At 46.2% G+C, this 17,993-nt stretch overlaps 1 protein-coding gene across 1 annotated transcript in view; it reads right to left on the bottom strand.

Moving 5' to 3' along the window:
• Positions 1-17,993, bottom strand: part of CFAP69 (cilia and flagella associated protein 69) — a 1,486,345-nt gene that overhangs the window by 1,103,592 nt on the left and 364,760 nt on the right. The window contains exon 6 of the mRNA XM_069648365.1: positions 12,898-12,996. Within this exon, the coding sequence (XP_069504466.1) occupies positions 12,898-12,996 (99 nt within the window). The remainder of the gene's footprint in view (positions 1-12,897; positions 12,997-17,993) is intronic.

Genomic DNA, 17,993 nt, shown 5'->3' with positions numbered 1-17,993 from the left:
ATGTAATGATTGTGGATTGCACTGCGTGTTTGGTTTGTATTGTTGGTTGTATTGAAAAACGAATAAAATTCTTTTATAAAGAGAAAAAAAAAAAAAACGCATCATCATGAAGTTGAGTGTCAGACACTGGGATAACCCAGTTCGTTGATACCTATGCTGTGTTAAAGGAGGCTTTAGAGGTTGGCACCACACCTTCTAGTGGTATCTCGCTGTAATTATCCTCAGCAATTAGAATTTTGTTAATCTTCTTCCGATTGGAAGTGTCAGTAACAGCATGCGGGTCATGTTGTAATAATTGCATTACCATGCAGGACTGGGAGTTTATTTTCGTGTCTAGGTTTTTATAAAGTTTGGTCAGGGATAGAAGAGCTGTATTCATGGCACTAAGAGTGAGTTCAAAGCAAGGAGAGGCAGATGCTCGAGGAGACACGGATTGGTTAGGTTGCGTGAAGACTGTCCTTCCAGGGGAAGGGTTTGCAAAGGAAAGTGAGAACAGATGAGTTGTGTGTAGAGTTTGAAAACACGACTGGGGATTGCAATAAGTTGATTGTAGAGGGATTGGGCGGTGAGGCAAGGGGTAACTGAGAAGGAATGTTTGCATGTGAAGGGGGAGGAGCATGGGACGCAATATTAGAAAGGTTGGCAGCGTCACTGCTCAAAAGAGTTTCAACCTCTAAATTTTGAAGAGCGCAAATTTGATAATATGCAAAGGTTTCTAAGGTGCTGAGAGATGGTAATGGACGATTTTGCACCTGGGCTACAGTAACAGTGTCACTACAGCCATCAGAGGTTGTGAAATTATAGTGTATTAGCACTTGTGTGGGCATAGCTTTGAGACAAAGTTGGTGGAGTGCACAGATCAACTAACGGCAGGCTAACACTAGAACAATCAGCAGGTAGCTGGGCAATGATTTTAGAAGCCGAGTCTGGTGATAAATTTAGCAGACATCTGCGAAATGCAAAATCCGCAGATGTCAGCTATTACAGACTGCAAACGAAGTCGCGTGGTGGAACTACAGCTGCCGGTGAGATTTAGGGTGCGTGTTACTCGCTTTGGAGCGCGTTTTGACCGATCGAGTAATTTGGAGATTTCCTTTGTTGGGGGCATCGCTGTTTTTAGCGTATAAACACAAGATATGGGAATGCAAAAATATGCCTTGCAAAAATATTACTAACAAGCAGCAGAGATAATAATAATAAAAATAATAATAATTTAGCATTTTTATAGCGCTACGAACCCTCAGATATCTGAGCGCTGCTTATTATTACCCATGGTGTGTGGTGCTCATTTATCGACCTCAGAAGGATGAAAGGTTGAGTTTGGCCCTGCCGGGATTCGAACCTGCATCAGCAGGCTCTGCATAGATATCAAAGTGAGCGCTCTACTGGCTGTGCTATTGGACCGGCTTATGTAGCAGAGTTTCAAATTAATAATTAAAACAATAATAAAAAGAGGGCGCTCACTAGTAAACAGCAAACAGTTTAAAAGCAAAACAGTATTTGTCACAAGCACTTCCCACAAATGTGTGCACCCTCTGTTAATATGGGGCTTCTGGGGGGAGTGGGTGGAGCCAAGATATTTTAAACAAAATTGCTTAAAATATAGCAGTATATATAATACCCGATCGTTTTCATTTGAAGAGCACTGGAGTCGGGACAGCCAGGCACAGCAAAACAGCACTTGTGACAAACACTTCCCACATATTTATGTGGTTTACAATTCATTAGAAATGGAATTATTCCTCTTTTATCCCCTTGTACTCTCCTGGATATATTAATTCATGGGATAGTAGAATTACGGCGACTAATAAATGTGCCCAATAACTACACCTTTGTCCTGACCCCCCATTACTGCGACCAGTGGGAGCGGAGTGCGTGGGTGTCCCCCTCTCCACTTAGTTGGTGTAATGGGAGTAGGGGATTGCAGGGGTGTCCCCCGCTTCCATTAGATGGAAGTGGTGGACAATTAAAAAAAGAATTTGGTCTTCCACCCTTATATATTTTTACCACGTGCCCCCTTCTGCAAAATAGATAGCTATATATTGGGTAAAATTGCAGAGAAACCCAGTGTTTATAAATGAAACAGCAGCCATCTTTTTTTTTTTCCTCGATACGAGAAATAACCGCGGCTATAGCGGTGGGTATGGGGGCGTGGCCTAGATCCATGGGCTGAGGACGCACTTCTCCCGAGCTCCTGCCCCGATCCTGGAACTGATCCTTAAAAGAACTTCCAGCCGGATCCGAGGACGAGAATAATTTATATGTCCAGCTGCCTCACCCGATCCTGCACCATTCGAAGGTGAAATTAGAGGAAAACGGACCCGGCAAAATTTAAAACGCGACCTTCGCACTTCGGTCCCTGGGAATCCAAGATGGCGGCCGCGACTCCGTCTTGAGCCCACAGCCGAGGAGAGCCTGACAACTGAGGGGGGCGACACCCACAGCTCCGGAGGGTGCAGAGCCGCTGACCACCTGCGCCATTGACGGCGCTCAGACATCGGCCCCCCCATCCCTGCATCGAGAGGCGCCTGCCGCCCGGGGCACACCGCCACTTAGCGGTGAGGAGGAGAAGGTGGGAGCTAGAGTCCCGGGCCGGTGCGGGCCCCTATGCGGACAGGGAGCGCCGCACGGAGTGGCACACTGAGCCTTCTAGGATACCAAGGCCCTTCTTGTGACCCGGCGGCTGGGAGGACTTTGCTGCCGGGCTACACTCATCCACGGCGGACAACCCGGTTTGCAGCGCTCCGACTCGGGAACCCCGGACCACCACTGGGCCTTAACAGACACCGGCAGCCCTGCAGGCGGCGACCGCCATACGGCCTGCACACACGACCCGGTGCAGACGACCCTGAGGGACCCAAGCCCCCCCGGGTCCCCTGGATTTAGCCAAACCATAACGTAACCCCACGAGCCCCGTGGCAGGGGCCATCACATGGCCTACCCGCGCAACGCAGTCTGAGGACCGACACCTACATAGAGCTAAAGTGCCTAGCCCCAGCTGGAAGTGCCCCACACCTACCACGGCTTGGACCACACCAGCGGGAGGCCAACATCACGACTGCCTAACCACCCCAAAGAACAGTAGCCACCAATACTCCAGCACCACCGGTGTAGGAGAATAAGGCCATTGGAAGGGGCCACATCATTGCGAGATCCAGCAAAGATAACCACAGGCCCTATGGCATGAGAACACGAGAGTGAGTCCCGAGGTGGAGCGAGGAACAAGAAGCCCGGCAGCCGGGGAAACCAACTCCCAAAGGCAAACTGAGGGCCGCATCGAGGGCTCCCACACAATAGATAGGCCCAAACAGCGACAAATAACAGGGGCAACAGCTGCAGAAACGACTCAAGAGAAAGGCCCAACAAACTCGCTACTACCACTGGCAACAACGGTACTGCATACTCCTCTCAGAATACTCAGCCGTAGGCCCTGGTGAACGGGCGACCCACAGGGCCCCACGTTTACTTCACGCCGATCACAAGCTTGAAACGGCCATCACATCGCATCTCACAAAAAAACCCTCTATAGCGAGAATGTCACCTCCAAGGCAAAAACCCAAGCTTGACACAATGGATTCCTTCACCTCAGTTAGACCAAAACAACAGATGCCACAGGAGACAAGTGCTGCCGAAGAATTTCCGACTCAGGCAGATCCTCGAGACTCCCAAATCCTACAGGCGATAGCAGCACTGAGGACATCCATGGAAGACAAGATTGGCGAAATGAAATCGGACATTCAACTGATGAGACAAGATGCTCGAAACCTAACCGACAGGATGGTCACCGCGGAAGCCTCCCTGCAGGACACCACGGAGACCACACTGGAACTTAAAGCAAAAGTCAAAGAGCTGGAATCTACAGTAGCTCGACTGGAAACGCGCTCAGAGGATGTAGAAGGCCGAGCCCGCCGCAATAATGTCCGAATACTAGGGATACCGGAAGACTCAGAGGGCCCCAACCCCACCAAATACATTGAATCGCTGTTCCTGCAGGAAATTGGGGCAGGCAAACTCACCCAGGGGTTTTCCGTGGAGCGAGCGCACCGATCCCTCCAAAAGCGGCCACCCCCTGGTTCACATCCGAGACCAATCATAGCAAAAATCCTAAACTTCAGGGATCGGGAGACCATATTGAGGTTCTCGAGAGAAGGCGGAGAGATCAGAAGAAGCGGGGCGTCGATAGTCATGTATCCCGATTATAACCCTGTGGTACAACGAGCAAGAAACTCTTTCATACCAGTAAAGGCCACCCTAAGGAAACTCAACCTTAAATACATGCTGCTATATCCAGCGAGACTCAAAGTGCTCCACAACGGGAAGGCAATCTTTCTGGAAACCCCGGCGGCAGCAAATCTATGGCTTGAACACAACAACCTGGCTGAAGATGCGGAAGGAACGACGAGAAGCAATAAACACCAGGGCAAGGACATTGATCACACGAGAAGCTAATGACACATTAACTATGGTTACAACCTCGGAATGCACCACATCGCCACACTAGGAAGGCGACGCAAGCGGGCAGGAGCTCGAAGGCCCACGTGCAATACTACCAATGATCCACCCCAACCGAAGCGGTGCAGGTAAAATACCTACACACCACCCGAGCCGGAAGACCTGGAGAGGACTGGAAGGCCCGGGAGCCCCCGAGCTTCGTGAGTTTGTATCGACTGCTGGGGGTAGTTTTTTGTTGTTCTTTTTCATTGATCCATTCCACGGGATGGAAGTTGTTCAAGTTGGTGAATCTACGAATGCAATACCACAACTGGCGGGACGGGGGGGCTGACCTGAGGGCCGAGATGGGCTGGACCTTGCAAATCAGTGCCGAATTGGCGGCACTGGACGTTGCCATCCGCACTTCCGTTGGAAGGAGGGGTTCCCTAAGCTTTTTACGAAACCAAGATGGCTACACACATTAGACTATTGACTTGGAATGTAAGGGACCTGGGCACCTACCTCCGCAGGAACAGGATCAAATCTTACCTACACAGAAAGAGAGTGGACATTGCTCTCCTACAAGAGACTCACTGCACCGTTGAAGCCGATGAGAGACTCAGAGAACACTGGGGGGGGGGGGACAAGGCTACGGAGCCCCCTACTCCAAATTCGCCAGAGGAGTGTTCATCTGGTTCAACCCCCAGGTACCGTTTCTCCTACGTAAGCTGGTGAAGGACCCTGAAGGTAGATATTTGATCATATGGGGAACGTTAGAACAAAGAGAAATATGTATAGTAAACTCATACTTCCCCAACAACAATATCCCAGCCCATTTAAGGGTACTCAGCACCCAGATGTCACAATATCGGGACAGTTTCTTCTTATGGGGAGGTGATTTCAACTGTGTCCACAATCCCGATTTAGACAGGTCTTATCCACCGGTAAGCGGCTTTCCCACCGCCACCTCATCCCTGAATGTTATGATCGATGAACTAGATCTGGTTGATGCTTGGTGGGACCTTCACCCGGGCGAAAGGACATACTCATATTACTCTTCCCCACACAAACTTCACACAAGGTTGGATTATTTTTTCATAAGCAGAGAACACATGCCTCAGATAGGTAGTATGCAATACTTGGGGAGGACCATCTCTGACCACTCCCCACTCCTGTTAGACTGGCAACACAACAGTCCTAGACCGCCCATCCCTATGTGGAGACTGTCTGTCGAGGCCCTGAAAGATCCGACCTTCAGGGAGGAGCTCCAAGAATCCATAGAGAATTATGTAGCAGAAAACACAGGCAGTGTAGACCACATAAGTACGCTATGGGATGCCCTAAAGGTGGTGATACGGGGAGAGGCAATTGCAAAAGCAGGGGGCATCAGGAGAACACTTTGGGAGGAATTGAATCAGAAAGAGTTGGAAGTCCAGCGCCTAGAGTCCACCCCTATCGACACACTGGGAAGGGAGGAGGAACTAAGTTCTCTCAGAGAGGATTGCTCTAAAGCATGGGACAGACTGGCTAAATTCGATTTTAGCGTTAGACCTAACAGAGCACATGCAGAGGCTGATAGGCCGGGTCGGCTACTAGCATGGCTCTGTAAAAAAGAACACCCTAGGCATGCAACTACAGCACTACAGGACGAACAAGGCACGGAACATAGAACCCAACAGAGCATAAACGACACTTTTCAGCGCTTTTACGCACAACTATACTCCCACACACACAAGGTCCCTCAAGATCAGATACTAGATACCCTGGAAGAAATCGGCCTGCCCAAATTGTCGCCAACACAGTCCGTAGCCCTAGACTCCGACATCACACCGGAAGACATTACAGAAGCTATCAGGTCCCTCGCTACTTGTAAGGCCCGAGGGTGCGACGGGCTTCCCCCCAGAATTCTACAAGGCATATGGACCCGCCCTGACGCCCTTACTACACCAGGTCTTCTCAGACATTTGAAACTGGTATCCTACCTGACAGTATGAGGGAAACCTTAGTGGTCCCGATGCTCAAACCCAATAAACCCTCCGATAAATGCGACTCCTATCGCCCGCTTGCCATGCTTAACTATGATGTTAAAATATTGACGAAGATACTGGCAAAGCGACTATCTAGAGTGATAGGTGACATAGTGCGTGAAGACCAGAATGGTTTTGTACCTGGGTGTAACACGTCCCTAAACTTACGCAGGCTTCAGCACATTATAGCTGAGACCAATACAAGCGAAAAACAACTCACATTACTATCCATGGATGCAGTTAAAGCATTCGATTCCATTTATTGGGAGTGGCTGGTGGCGGTTTTGGAGGGTTTTGGAGTTGGCCAACGATTTATCAGATGGGTATCTATCCTGTACAATGAACCTAGGGCCAGGCTGAAATCTGGGAAGTATGTGTCAGACGCATGGGATATCCGCAGGGGCACCAGGCAGGGCTGCCCACTTTCCCCCATGCTCTACATCCTGGGTCTAGAACCCATTGCAATCTTCCTCAGGCAGCAATTTTTCGATGCAGGAATTAGGCTGGGCGGGACAGATCACATTGTCTCACTATATGCGGACGATGTACTGATTACGTGAACAACCCACATCTCAATGTCCCGACAATATTGGAGGTCCTTGATAACTATGCCAAAATCTCGGGTATACAATTTAGCTAAACGAAATCCTGCATGTTCCCATTAGCAGCCCTGAAACATAATACCACAGAAGAGCTCCCCTCAGTGGGCATAAAGTGGGAGACCGAATCTTTCCGTTACCTTGGGATCCAGATAATGCACACCCCAGAACAAATGCACATACAAAACACGAAAGCTGCGATACCCAAACTGCGCAAGTCCATAAGTTTCTGGTCTAAGCTTCCACTATCCATGCTGGGCAGGGCCTCAATAACCAAGATGATCATTCTACCCAGATTCATGTACAGGTTCCAGAATGTGCACTTTTATATCACCAAACCCTTTTTCCAGCTTTTGGACACAATAATTAAGGAGTTCCTATGGGGGAAAGGCAGACATCGGTTGGCACTATCTACCTTAGTATTACCACACAGACAAGGAGGGATCCAATTACCGAGCCTTGAGAAGTACTACCTTGCAGCCCAGTTAAGTCACGTAACCAAATGGTTAGCGGACGGGACTACTTCAGAGACCCCCTGCTACTGGCCATGATCTTCCCAATCCGTCTGAAGGAACTGATTTGGGCCCCTCAAACCTTGCTTCACGATCAGCCTTTTCTGGCAACCCTGGGCAGGAAAATATGGCGTCGAACTGAGACGACACTACACTGGAAGCAACCATAAATCTGTCACCACCCTCCACACCATTAGGCTCTGGGAAGACAAAGGTGTATACACTTGGGGGGGGATCTGTACACTGAAGGCATATTCAGGGACTTCACTGAGTTGCAAGAGGGAGAGGGCATTCACGCTGGCCAATTCCTGTGGTACCAAAAGATCCGCAAGATAGCACGCACAAAATGGGACACCTGGCCAGAGGAGCCTGACGCGACCCCCTTTTTGACACTACTATACAGCCTGAGTGAGGGGGGAAAGGCAATCTCTCAAATCTACAGTCTTCTCGCTGACATCCCCAATCCCCGCAGTGGTACACTAAAGACCCGCTGGGAATCAGACATGGGACAAGAGCTGTCCGATGTGGAATGGAGTAGAGCGCTGTCCTTTCCGAAAGAGGTCTGTAGAAACCAGAGATTTCGGCTCATCCAATTAAATGTACTTTATCGCACATACTTAACCCCGAGCAGGATTGCAAAGTTCAATAAAACCGCCCAGACACAGTGCACCTGGTGTGGGACAGAGGGAGCGGACCTAATCCACATGCTATGGAACTGCACCAAAACACGTAGCCTCTGGTCAATGGTGAAAAGAACCTGTGAAGAGGCGGAAGTCACTAGGTATAAATGGACCCCAGCCGAATGCCTCCTAGGCTGCTACCCCAGATTGGCCAAACTCAAATATGCGGTTAAGCTGATGGACTTGCTATGCATAACAGCCAAGAGGACCATCGCCATGGCATGGAAACGGCCGGCAGGGCCGAATCACAGAGCATGGCGCAAAGAATTTGAAAGATGGGCGACCGCCGAAACAAGAGCTTGGGAGGACAGCGTGGCTAGATCCACGGACGAGTCGAGTATGGCCCTGGCTGCATGGAAAGACACCATGTCCAGACTGTTTCAGCCCTCCGATGATAAGCCCCCCTGAACAATCCACCGGCCCTATCACATGACCTAAATGGTCGACCAAGACACTCGAAATCAGACCCCTCCAGCATTGACATTCTCGGAAAGACCATACCCACAACTGTGGCCCCCAGCCACTCCCCCCGACTTGCGACCCAATCAGACATCACTTGCCCCCAGACCGGAGATAGTTAATGTTTGATGTTCTTGTTATGTAAATGTTATTGTTTATTTGCAAAGACAGAATTTTAGTGACCAAATCGGTCAATCTGAATGTTGTTTGTAATTATAAATGCCAATAAACAAATTTTAAAATAAAATAGCCGAGGGTATTGGAAAATGAAACACAGGAAAAAAGCCATTTGCAGGTAAAATGACATGCAAATGCCATCAATTTAGAGGTGGTGGGAGGTTAGAGGACACCAAGAGTTCAAGGGGGTCTAGAGACCGAGTTTGTAAAAACAAGGCTTTTCTGTAACATTGGCTACAGCCGCGAATAGCCAACATTTCATAGCAGTGGGCAGGAGAGGTGAGGAGGCCTTCATGACAGTGTGGCGAGCAGGCACAGAGGAAGGGGCACTTGGTGGTGTGGCCTTGGGGGGCAGTAAAGCATTTTCCTTCCATTTTGCTGATATCCGCAGATCTAATGACTACAGCCAAGGGTTTCTGTATTTTTTTTTTAAAGATATATTTTTACAGCTATAGTGATGTCGGGGGCGAAAAATCACTGACTAGTTGGGGGCTCCCATACATGCAGTAACCGGGACTGACCCTGCTTAGCTCCCAGTGCCTTTTGCTGAATTACATTATGGTATTTGTAGTGTCCAAGTCAAGATGGAGTGGAATAATGTGACAATTGTACACTTTTTGCCTAACATAATTCCATGAGGATTTATATATTTGAGTGACACTACGGTATGTGTACTTTTCAAGTTCTCTTCATAAAGCAGAGTATTTTTGAAAGCCAGACATGGGGCTGAGAAGGGGGAAATGATGAGAGGGTAGGTCAGTCATGTTTTGCCCAGGGTGTGGCAAGAGAGGTTGCAATCCTTACACTGGTGCAGTTATTTTCCCCTGATAGTGGCTGCACATGTGAGTGGACAGCGTAACTTTTTTTCATAGGGTGGACGCAACCCCTTTGTTTTTTTGAGGTTGGCAAGCTTGCTCAAGTATATATTCTTTTTTTTTTAACAGCTTTATTTAATACTGGCATACAATTAACAGACACATTACACATGTTACAAAATACTTATTGTTTGTAAGTTCTGGCGGGCACCTGTTTTTCAGATGCAGTACTTTCTGAGTTCTCCGTCGCAGTTGGATTACTTCTCCATTCTTGTAGCTGGTGGCGCCTTCCCTTCACTTGGGCATACCAGCCGCATCGGATTCAGAGTTAATTGATTTGTTATCGGAACATTCTGGGGTAGGACTTAAATAGTTCCCTGAAAGGGCCGATTTGTCCTTCGGCCGGCAGGCGGCCTTTATGTTTCTGACATACGTCTCCTCCATTTTCTGTACATATACAAGATCCTTCAACCAGGCCTGTCGAGTAGGGGGCTTTTTAGATTTCCAGGCTCTGAGGATACTCCTCTTGGCGACCATTCCCGCCACCGTAAAAAGTCGTTGTATCTTAATTGGGACCTTACCTATATCCCCCAACAAATATTTTAGAGGGGCGGCTGAGATCTGGAGGCCAATTATGTTGTTCACTGTTTCGGCTACCTCCACCCAAAATTGCTTGATTAAAGAGCCGGCCGAGTACATGTGAAAGGAATCTGCCGCTGGGGTCTGACATTTGGGGCATTCCGGCTTCGACGTGGCTATTTTGCTCAGTGTGATGTGTAAATGGTTTAATATCTAGAATTGTATCAGTCTAAAATTTGCACACATCGAAACTGATTTAGTGTACTGACAGTATCTCGCCCATTGGGTGTCCGGTATGGGTATAGCCAGGGCTTTTTCCCATTTGGCTTTCATCGTATTTTTAGATGGGGTATGTCTCTGCGTGGCCCTATATAGGGTGGAGACACCACCGGTGAACCCTTCCGGTGTCATGACTTCGATTATAAATGGATGTGTAGGGGGGATTTCAGATAAGGCAGACCACTTCTTTTTGCATGCTGAATTACATCAGATTGCATGCAGAGATATTAACCTCTGTGCATCAGTCCCTGCCCCGCTTCCATGTTATCTTGGTCCGCGGCCCATGTCCTGATCACCAGCGGGCCCACCCGGCCCAAGTGCACCTCCTGCTATGCTATCAGCCCGATGGGCGGGGGCCCTCTAAATGTACCTCATTGGCAGAGTGGCGGTCCTGCTCGCAGGGTGCCCCTCAACCCAGGCGCCTGTGCCGATCACACCCAGCGCACATGGCGGGCGCCGGAGAGGGGGGCCCGCGTACACTAGGGGCTTGTGGGTCGTAACGGATCTCAACCACCAGTCGTCTCCCACACACCACGTCTCCGCCACCGCACCCCAAGGCACCTCTTCCACGATCCGAAATATGTAGGCAGGCGAAGATCAACCGCTTGCGCAGTGTCCGAGTCCTGCAGCAAAGCCGGAGGGGGATCGGGCCCGCGGCCCGTGTTCGCGCCAGCGACCACAAGTGGACAGTCCGTAAACCCCTCTTATCTCAGAGGTCTCAGCTCGGTCGAGGACCAGAAGGCAGCTCTGGATGCACTGAAGTATCTTTAAAACAAATCCGAGTAGATTTTCCGTTCTGTGGGTCTCGTTCCGCAGGATTTGCTCATTAGGATTTTGATCTATGGCGCAGTTACACAACTGGGCGGCCATGTCCGGCGGCGTCCCACAGGGCCACCCCGCTCAAGTATATGTTCTAACATATTAATGGGCACTAGTCATGGCCTTCAGCCATGTTGAGTGGCTACAGCTTTCAACCTTGTCCCTGTATATTTTAAAGTAACGTGCCAATAGGCATGGCCTTTGGTGAAAGCCAGTGACCACAGCCTTCGTCATGGACAAGTCCACGTCCTAAATTGTTATTAAGATAATCAAAGTTTTTATGAGCCAACTTAATGATGTTATGGCCATTATTGATGTAATCTGTTACATACAATGTAATTAGTGTTGTCACCAGTGATGACATCAGTGTTGCGATCTGTGATGTCATCAGTGTTCTCATAGAACATGTAATTAGTGATGTCATCAGTGGTCATCTGTGATGTCATCATTGTGGTCATAGGCTGCACAACAGGTGGCTTTAGCTGAATTTCAGGGGTTCTGTTGCTTTAAGGTCTCACCTTAACATCCCTGCAACTAAACTGTTTCCTATATATATATATATATATACACAGAGAGAGAGAGAGAGAGAGAGAGAGAGAGAGAGAGAGAGAGAGAGAGAGAGAGAGAGAGAGAGAGAGAGAGAGAGGCCCTTCGTTGTTCCTTATGGTGAATGAGGACTGATGAGATTGGCCATGTGAAAGTCTTAATTCCCCATACTGGAGGTAGTTACTGATGAAGGTGTTCTTATTTTATATTGACAGAATGCGTTTATGTTTGTGCAGGAAGAACACTTTGTGGGGGTGGCAAGAGTATCAGTTGAGAGGCAGAAAAAGACAGCCCTCTCAGACTTCCCACAAAAGTAAGTAATCAGGAGTTGGGATAGTGGTCTCAAAAAGAGTACAATTTGAATTAACATCAGTCAAAAAGGCATAAGAGGGGTGCTTATTATTGGTGAAATGAAGATTGGGCTCCTTAGTATTGAGTAAAGTCTACAATTGCCAATTGTAGTAAAACATGGGATTCAGGAGATGGTGGGTAGGGCAAAAGGCCTTCTACTCTATGGAGGAGACTTTAACATGATGCTCAAAGAGATACTGTCATTTGGAGACCAGACCCACCCATTTAGTGACAGGGAGAAGGAAAAGTATAAAGAACACTTGAACTACCATTTCTAGGTAGATCATTGGCGGGAACCGAATTTGGATGCAACATAATTTGTAAAACATTACACAAGAAAGGGGGCTAGACGAAGAAACAACATATACAACAGCTTGTTGAGTTCTTAATTTTGCTAAGGAACTACAACATGAAGGGAGTTCTAACGAAATTTGATTATGAAAATTCTGATGCAAATGTGTTGCCTAATCACAACAACCAATCTAGGATACTAGTTCGGCACACCCTTTCAAGTATATCCTTTGCTTTTAGCCTATTGCATATAGATACAATTTGTGCACAAGAAGAATGCAAACGTGATGGGGGTACAATTTGATAAAAGCTCTCAAAAGAACATAATTTACCTTCAATGGGTTGTGTTGCAAAGTCTGGGCAGTAAAATCCAATAACAGTGTTGCAGACCTGTATTCTGACCTGAGCACATGGCACCCTCATCAAACAACCTGCAAACAAAAATACATAACATACATAAAGTGTTTTTGATACAGGCAAATGACATTTTCTTTCTCACCTTTAATAGCTAACGTTTGTAGAACCTTTCAGAAATGTATCCTGCAAGCAATACTAAAACTAGTAAGAAGGTAGATGGAGTGTGATGGGTGCCGCATCAATGACATGGGGGGAAGGGTTATAAGCAAATACATGTCTTTTTAATATTAACTGTAGCTTTTAGTTACATTTTCTACTGTAGAAGTGGATACAAGTAGAAACCACCATCTTGCTCTAATTCGACTCATTTGATTGTAGACTTGTGTTAGTTCAGATACCCACAACTACTTCTGACAGATGATGCAACCTGATGATACCAGACAATACAAAAGTAGCATTGACTGTCTTTCAAACATGCAATGTGAGTTTCATGGCTGGCACATATTCGTCAGGCCATGATATTGTCAGCAGTTTTTTTTTTTGTGGATCTGACTTGAAGGTACAGTTTTTAGGCTGCCATTACTCTGCATTATGGTACTTACAGTGTTTATTGAAGATGAGGAAAATGAAAGCTACATTCATATTAATTTTGCTTAACATATGGATTTGTGTATTTTTAAGGTGGTTTATTTTATTTTTATTGTGCGTTTGTAAGACGCTTATACAGCAAGACATTGTGTTTCAAAGCGCCCTCAAGGCAAGGGGAGGGAACATGGGACCAAAGGCAATAGAATACAATGATGAACAGGATAGAGCCGGTCCTACTAAGCCTGCTGAGCATTCAATCTTAGACCATTATTTTAGCTCTTAAAAGCCATGAATAAGCACATAGATGCATGCTTGCCATTGTACCCCTTTCCATCTGTGTAATGTTAGTCTAGCCCATTTTTCTTTGCATTCTGGCACTTGTAGCTCTGGATGTTACCATAAAAATCAGGAACAAGTGTCATAATAATAATAAAATAAAACAAAACAGCAGTGGACAACCATCTCCTGAATAGACTGGAGCATGTTGGCATTTATCTGTGATGGGTTGCAGGCTCCCCTTGTGTTGGTCCCTAAGTGACCAGACCCCATCGCTTGGCCGTCCACATGAAATTTCTGGCTCCCCCGTCTCTAATTACTATGTACTGTCACAGGGAAGTGGACCAACAAAGGTGTAAACATAAACTTGAGATGGCAAACCAGATTTTATTGTGCTACACACTCCGATAGGAGCAAAAGTGAAAATCAAGATAGAATCAGTCTCTGCAAATATAGAGACGGCGAAAGAAATATGTGTAGGGAGGATTTACAAGGCAATGGACCAGCCTCTACCAGGGCCGTCATCATAGTACAAACTTCAGTCAGAGTTCATAGGACATTTCCTTTGATAGTTTTCTGCACTTGAAGACTGCAGATGATTCTCAAGCGACTGTTCATTTCTTTCATGTTGGTCAAGGGCAGATTTTCAGGGCTTCTTTGCCACCCTTCAAAAAGGCAATTGCCCTCATAGTTTTGCCGGTATCCAGCAAACCTGCCTCACTGCCGCCCGATATATTGGTATTACCGGAATAATATGGACAGCTGAGAACCGGTATGTTCCCATTCCCATAGAGTCCCGTAGGTCTCCATGGGATGGGATTGCCTGAATCAGCAGCACTGATAGTAACAGTGCCAGTGATTCAGGCATTTATTTGTCAGTAGGGGCCTGAACTCCAGGCAAGTCAGGCCTGCCAGGAGATCTGTGGCCCCCACCGGCAAACTTGGATGCTCAGTGTCACGCAAGTCTTTTCCTATGCTCCTTGTTATTGTGAAGCGTACTACAGGTTGTGCTTTCCCTCTGGTCTCTTCAACCATTACATCACATTTTGGTAACAAGTACCCAAGGGAGCCCCCGGTTGGTGACCTGTGGCTCTGGACCACTGGGGAAGTGCTGTTGGTATACTTGGTGAACTCACCAGTTCAACCAGATCCGACCTTCGGCTACCGGCTTGACTGCTTTCTTCTCCAGCTTCACTTATCAATAGTGCCTCCTCTGGACAAGTTTAATTTAGCGTCACTGGAGATCTTACTACAGACAACAGGTCCTGTGTAGGATTACTGGCTACCCTCTCGGGTGTGCCCATTAGGAGTGGCTTGGTTGGGGCTTTTTCAGTGCATGTCCTAAGAATAGTAAGGCTTTCAGTGACCATAGTCCAAATATCTTGACCTTGCTCCACTTCAACCACCTCACTGGCTCCCCATCCCACCTCCAGACTCACCTGTTAGTTCTGGGCTCTCATGTTGTGGCCAGATACAGGGTTTCCTGGAACTCAAGGTATACTGGTAGTTCTTTGCAGTCTTCTCCTATTCATAATTTTTCTTTCTTTTTCCAATGCCTCCCCTCTCCCCATTTTACCGTTCCTCCATCCTGATGGTTCCCCTTCTCTTGCCTTTCTCCTACGACCTTCAGTTTCCTTCTACCTGCTCTAACAGTATATTGTTATGTTTGTATGTAGCTGTCAGGTGTTGTATGAGAGGAGATTCAGTCTTAGAGACTAGCATTTGTAATGTTTTTATATTTTGTATGGTTCATATTAAATACTTTATTTTTTTTCAAAGAGCTGAGACAGAGTGGAAGTTGTGGCAATCAGAGGCAGGGTGCATGTGAAAAAAAACACATTTCGATTGTTCGGACAGGAGTGTCCAGTCATATTTTCCTTTGGTACTCCCATTTAAATTTTTTGTATCTTTTTTTATGATTATTTACCCATTTACCCTGGTTAATCCTGTCGCCGCTCTCAGGGCGCTGTATTTGTGAATTTTGCTGGTATTTACTGCGAGCTGCGCCTGCTTCTTTATTGCGCTCGCAACTACCAAAGGAACTTTGGCCCCGCCCCTTTGAGGCCGTAAATGGAAAAAACTACCTGACCAGCACCCTTGCAGTGTTAAGCCCGCCACCGCTCTAAAGACGTCGCGCCTACTGTTTGGGCTGTTTGGCTGGTTGCGGGCTGCGCTGCTAAGGCACAATCCCCCCTATAATTACAAAACAACCGCCATTGAAACACTGGGAGCGGGACGGAAAGTAAAATCTGCTTATTCATCCACAGAACAGTGCCCAAGTCCACTATTACGGTGAGATCTATCACGATAATTCAAAAACGGACATTTCTGCCTTGGGAAATCCCAACATCAACATCAATGCACAGATTGTTACTCTCTGGCAGAGCGGTTGGAGGGGGGGCCGAAAAGTCGGACTAGGGCAGTTCGTGCCCCGTCTCTGACCATAAATAAATTGGTGTTTTCTCGGGAAAAAGCCCAAATAACTTAAATCAGACACTTTGTGGTATTTGACACTTGACTGGAGGCTGCTAAGTTCTATCCTCCACCTGGTAGAAGAAATTACTTGGTTTACCAATTGTAATTCTACATTTAACACACAGGTATCTCAGCTCACTAATCAAAAGATTGAATATTAATGCTGCCTTGAAAGTTTATATTGCAACTCACCTTCTCCTTTCATCTATCCCTTTCCCCTTTTCTGTCTTTTTAGGCCTACTGGCTTATTTGATATGTGTTGTATGAAAGAGAGATTAAAATTAAGGCACTGTGTTTTTATATGGCATCAAATGAAATTCTTATATGTATTTTTATAATATAACATGTTTACTTGTGTAAAACCCATGATATGTTAAGTTTTAATGTTCTTTAACGCTCATATAATATTACATTTTAGCTCTTGTCGCTTTTGGTTGGCCAAATTAAAACCTTCTATATGCAGGATTTGAAAATTTGGCGCTGAGTATTATAGCGTGTTTTAAATGCACAATTGCACTGCAGTGACCTCCCATTTTTGGAGGGACCACTGAATTTTATTACTACGCAAACACTCTATAATACTCTATATTCTGGTTCTTTTCTTTTTTTCTTTGGACAACTAGACCCTCTCAAATAGTCTAAATTTCCTTTCTCTAGCTCAGGGTAGTTATATCAGGATTCTGAACAATTCGAAGTATAAGAACTTCTATATAATCCCTATCTTCTGTGCTTTTGCGATAGTGGAACTTATCGGGAAATATACGTATAGTGACAATTAAGTAGACATATTTTCATTGTCGGAAAATTCTGTGAAAAAACCTTCCTTACCAATCGCACTTTAGTTCATAAGACCAATTCCTCTTGCTGACTGTAGTCAGGATGGCCCCTAAATTACGCTCATAAAATCCGAGAGCAAAAAATATATCAAACCATTACTACTGAAAATAAAATAAAACCCAAAAAGGGAACAGGGAAACTGGGAAATACACAAAAGGACAGTACCCAAAACACAATTCTTTCTGTAAAAAGGTAAATCTACATTGGGCCAACCGAAAATAGCTCCATGATTGTTAACAATTCTCTTGAATTTGGTACATGATTTTAGGCACCAATCCCTGGGACATAATTCCGGCCCTATAGCACCATTATAAGAGAATAGCATTGAAAAAGTTATAGACATGGGAAATGTTATTGGCATAGACCCATCGGCCACTCCAGACCTGAAGAAATATGCTGAAGCCGAAGAAGTGAGTACTGTAGGAGATGAGTCCACGCAGCCTTAATGGCAGTTCATTGAATATAATTTTGGAGACTAAATTGGGAAAGTTCCTAAGCTTGAATGAAAAATGTGATGCCATAACAATTACTTTAGATATATTGCTTGGAATATGCACAAAACAAATGAAAGACCAAGATAAGATTAAAGAACTGGTTATTGAATCGGTCGAAAATAAAAGAGCTTTGTGGTTAATGATAGAGGACCTAAAAGCACCCCCAAAGAAAACACCACAGATCGAGCAGGGGGAGGCAGAAGAAAACTCAAGGGCTCTGAGCGAACTCTGCTCCAGAATTGATATGACAATTGAAAATCAGAAGAATGAGATAGAAAGGGTCCTGGTGGAGGATAGCAAATTGATATATATAGAAATTGAAAGTAATGAAAGTATCACAGAAGAAAATTGAAATCCTTCCCAGGGTTCTAAGAAACGCACAAGACGAAAACGAAAAAAAT

The sequence above is a fragment of the Ambystoma mexicanum genome, chromosome 2q (assembly GCF_040938575.1).
Source record: "Ambystoma mexicanum isolate Mex_15411 chromosome 2q, UKY_AmexF1_1, whole genome shotgun sequence".
NCBI lineage: Eukaryota > Metazoa > Chordata > Amphibia > Caudata > Ambystomatidae > Ambystoma > Ambystoma mexicanum.
This window is presented reverse-complemented; position numbering and strand designations above follow the sequence as displayed.